The sequence below is a fragment of the Desmodus rotundus genome, chromosome 6 (genome assembly GCF_022682495.2).
Source record: "Desmodus rotundus isolate HL8 chromosome 6, HLdesRot8A.1, whole genome shotgun sequence".
Taxonomy (NCBI): Eukaryota; Metazoa; Chordata; class Mammalia; order Chiroptera; family Phyllostomidae; genus Desmodus; species Desmodus rotundus.
In genome coordinates this window covers 134238826-134242262 of record NC_071392.1, presented here as the reverse complement: position 1 = coordinate 134242262, position 3437 = coordinate 134238826, and the positions used below count along the sequence as shown (strand labels likewise).

At 56.0% G+C, this 3437-nt stretch overlaps 1 protein-coding gene across 1 annotated transcript; it reads left to right on the top strand.

Annotated features, from left to right (window-relative positions):
- The first annotated feature begins 990 nt into the window (after nt 1-990).
- NKX2-2 (NK2 homeobox 2) lies at nt 991-2850 on the top strand. The gene is made up of 2 exons (XM_024559886.4): nt 991-1277; nt 2188-2850. Exons 1-2 carry the CDS (start codon nt 1019-1021, stop codon nt 2748-2750), a joined length of 822 nt encoding a protein of 273 aa, XP_024415654.1. The 5' UTR covers nt 991-1018; the 3' UTR covers nt 2751-2850.
- Nucleotides 2851-3437: the final 587 nt, after the last annotated feature.

Here is a 3437-nt window from a genome sequence, read left to right as displayed (position 1 = left end):
AGGGAGCCACCAGCGATGGGAAGGAGAGATTTCCGCGGCTCACCCTGCGCCTCCTACCCCTTTTCCAAACACCCCACAAATTGCCAATTTTCCGGCTTGCTGGGGGCGGGGGGTGGGGGTATAGGAACCTGTGAATATTATGAAGAATTTTTTTTTCCTCCTCTCGGTTTCTGTTTTGTTTTCTCTCCTACTCTCACCTTTTGAAAGATGCAATTTGTTAAAACGGCTCTTTCAAGTGTGTGGACTCGCGAGCGACGCGGTGATCCTTTGTATGTAAATACTGGGTAAAAAAAAAAAAATAAGGCTCCGCCGGTCTTTGCAATTAATTGACACGTTACACCTCTCATCTCGCTCTAGAGGGCCGTTGGCTGGCAGCGCGGAGCTCCCCAAAACCCACAATTTCAAATCTGCAAATACTGTCTTCATCCACTTGACTTCCAAGACCCGCCCACACGTGTCCAACCTTTGGGTTTTAATGTCTTACCCCCCCCCTTTTTTTCCACCCTTCTCTCGCTCCCTCACTCGCTCCCCCTCCCTCCCTCCGTCCCTCCCTCCCTGTTTCCCTCCCTCTCTTTCTCCCCCCTTCTCCCCCTCTTCTCAGGTTCGCGAGTGGAGCCCAGCCTTATATGGACTGATCGCTCGGGCAATGGCCCATTTTTTCCTCGCCACCAACCGCCACCGCGCGCCCAGCGGCCCCTGGAGCCGGAGCTGACGCCGCATTGGCACCCCTCCTGGAGTTACAAACTAGGGCCCGGCACTCAGGCCACCCAGCTCCCTGAGTCCATTTCCGCGTCCTTTCAAAGAAGACATAGCCGCTGCGCTGGGCTTTTATCCCGCCCCTTCCCACAGATTTTTTCTCTTTTAAAAAATAATTATATCAGTAATTAAAACCCATCCCCCTTCCTTCCCCTCCCCCAACCCCTTCCCCCATTACCCTCTCCCCGCCCCAACTGAGGAGCGCCAAGAATTGGCCAAGTGAAGCTACAACTTTGAGGCTTAAATTCTGGGGTCCCGAGACATGTCTCTGACCAACACAAAGACGGGGTTTTCAGTCAAGGACATCTTGGACTTGCCGGACACCAACGATGAGGAGGGCTCGGTGGCCGAAGAGCCGGAGGAGGAGAGTGAGGGGCCAGAGACCGCCAAGAGAGCCGGGCAGCTGGAGCAGGGCGCCCTGGACACCGTGCAGAGTCTGCCCCTGAAGAATCCTTTCTACGACAGCAGCGACAACCCATATACGCGCTGGCTGGCCAGCACCGAAGGCCTCCAGTATTCCCGTAAGTAGCGAAACTTGGCTCTCTTGGTCGTGGCCGCCTGTGCTTCTGTGGCAGCAGCACTGGACGCAGTGGAGAGGAAGGGGAAGAGCCATTGAAGCCCGGATTCCTCACCCCGTGCTTCTACAAAGATTTTTAACACTTTTTTAGGATGGCTTAACTCTTCAAGCGCTCCTAGTCCTGTAAAAGGACTTGGTCTCAGGTATTTTTTTCAAAGAGAGAAACTAAGAGGAACAGAGGGAGGGAATACCTCCAAAGGCCAGTTACAGAAGTCAACCGGGACTGATGGCTCCTGCTGTAGCCCCCCACACCCACCCCCATTCCTACAGCCGGGAGAGACTAGCCTTAGAGCAGTGGAGCAAGCCAGCAAGCCTCAGCGACCGAGGGTGGGGGAGGCTCCTGGTGGTCTGGGTATAAATAGTTCACCCTGCCCCCTGACCGATCATAGAGGACGCTTTGTGTGGGGAGGAGGGTGTTGAAAAAGTCCAAAAACAGAAAACGAAAGCCCCCCAAAACCTGCCTTTAATGACCTAGCTGATCAATGCCCGAATTGTGGGGTTTTTCTTTTAAAAATCTGCCCACGTCTCTCCGGAAAGAAAATTGCTTAAGGGGGCAGAATCCTTTAACCCGCGATGATCTCAGCGCGCCACTCCTTCCGATATGCACCCACTGTGCAAACCCCTAGAAACACATGCCCCGAATCCCCACTCCTGCAGCTTCTCCTCTTTCGCCTGGTGGACGCCGACAGCCTGACAGACGTGGAGCAGGACTGGGGTAGCGGGACAAGGCGAAGGCAGTGGGGTCGGGATGTGGGGCGCGGAGGGCCTATGGCGCATGGAGGATCCGGGCGCGCAGGATCTGGCCCGTTCCGCGTGCTGCCTCCCGGAGCGTGACGCGCTTGTCTCTTCCGCAGTGCACGGACTGGCGGCCGGAGCGGCGCCCCAGGACTCGAGCTCCAAGTCTCCCGAGCCTTCGGCAGACGAGTCACCAGACAATGACAAGGAAACCCCAGGCGGCGTGGGGGACGCGGGCAAGAAGCGGAAGCGGCGGGTGCTGTTCTCCAAAGCGCAGACCTACGAGCTGGAGAGGCGTTTCCGGCAGCAGAGGTACCTGTCCGCGCCCGAGCGCGAGCACCTGGCCAGCCTCATCCGCCTCACGCCCACGCAGGTTAAGATCTGGTTCCAGAACCACCGATACAAGATGAAGCGCGCCCGGGCCGAGAAAGGTATGGAGGTGACGCCCCTGCCCTCGCCACGCCGGGTGGCCGTACCTGTTTTGGTCAGGGACGGCAAACCGTGCCACGCGCTCAAAGCCCAGGACTTGGCAGCCGCCACCTTCCAGACGGGCATCCCCTTTTCGGCTTACAGCGCGCAGTCTCTGCAGCACATGCAGTACAACGCCCAGTACAGCTCCGCGGGCACTCCCCAGTACCCGACAGCACACCCCCTGGTCCAGGCCCAGCAATGGACTTGGTGAGCGCCGCCCCTCTGAGACTGGTGGCCGCAGGCCCAGGCTCCACCCTGGCGGCGGCGGAGGCGGCAGCGGCGAGGAGGACTTGGTCCTTAAGGTGGTGGTTATTATTATTATTATAATTATTATCGTGGAGTTGCGTTGACTCTCGGCTCCGTAGAGGAGGCGCCAGGAACGTGCCTGCGCCTCCTTAGAGTGGCAGATTTCATCCACCCTGCGCTGCCCCGTCCGTCTCTGCTTTTGAACCTTTGCAGAGGGCTGAACCATAAGTGGTGTTTACAGAATGTTTTTGCGCAGCTTCACTTCTCTGCCTCTCCCCGGGGCGTGGCGGGGAGGACCAAATCGACCCAATGTTAAAAGTCCTAACTCGAGAAGGAGAAAAAGGCCAACTCCCCTTCCCCTCCCCCTGCTTTTGTGAATTTTGTTAAATATGTGTGTCAGTAGCGATATTGTCAACCGTCTTCTTCTAAAGCAAGTGGAGAACACTTTAAAATATAGAGGATTTCCCCCCTTTTATAATAAAATGCTAAATATTTATGGCCATGTAAACGTTCTGACAGCTGGTGGCAGATTTCGCTTTTCGTTGTAAATATCGGTGGTGATGCCAAAATGACCTTCGTTCGAGATGGGCCTGTTCTCTCTAAAGGCCCAACTCCTTACTCTGTGGTTTGTTTTGGTTTGCTTATGTTTGGT

Coding starts and splice junctions, on each gene's coding strand:
- NKX2-2 (XM_024559886.4), top strand. CDS start 1,019: ATGTCTCTGACCAACACAAAGACGGGGTTTTCAGTCAAGGACATCTTG. Junction 1,278..2,187: donor CGAAGGCCTCCAGTATTCCC/GTAAGTAGCGAA, acceptor TCTCTTCCGCAG/TGCACGGACTGGCGGCCGGA.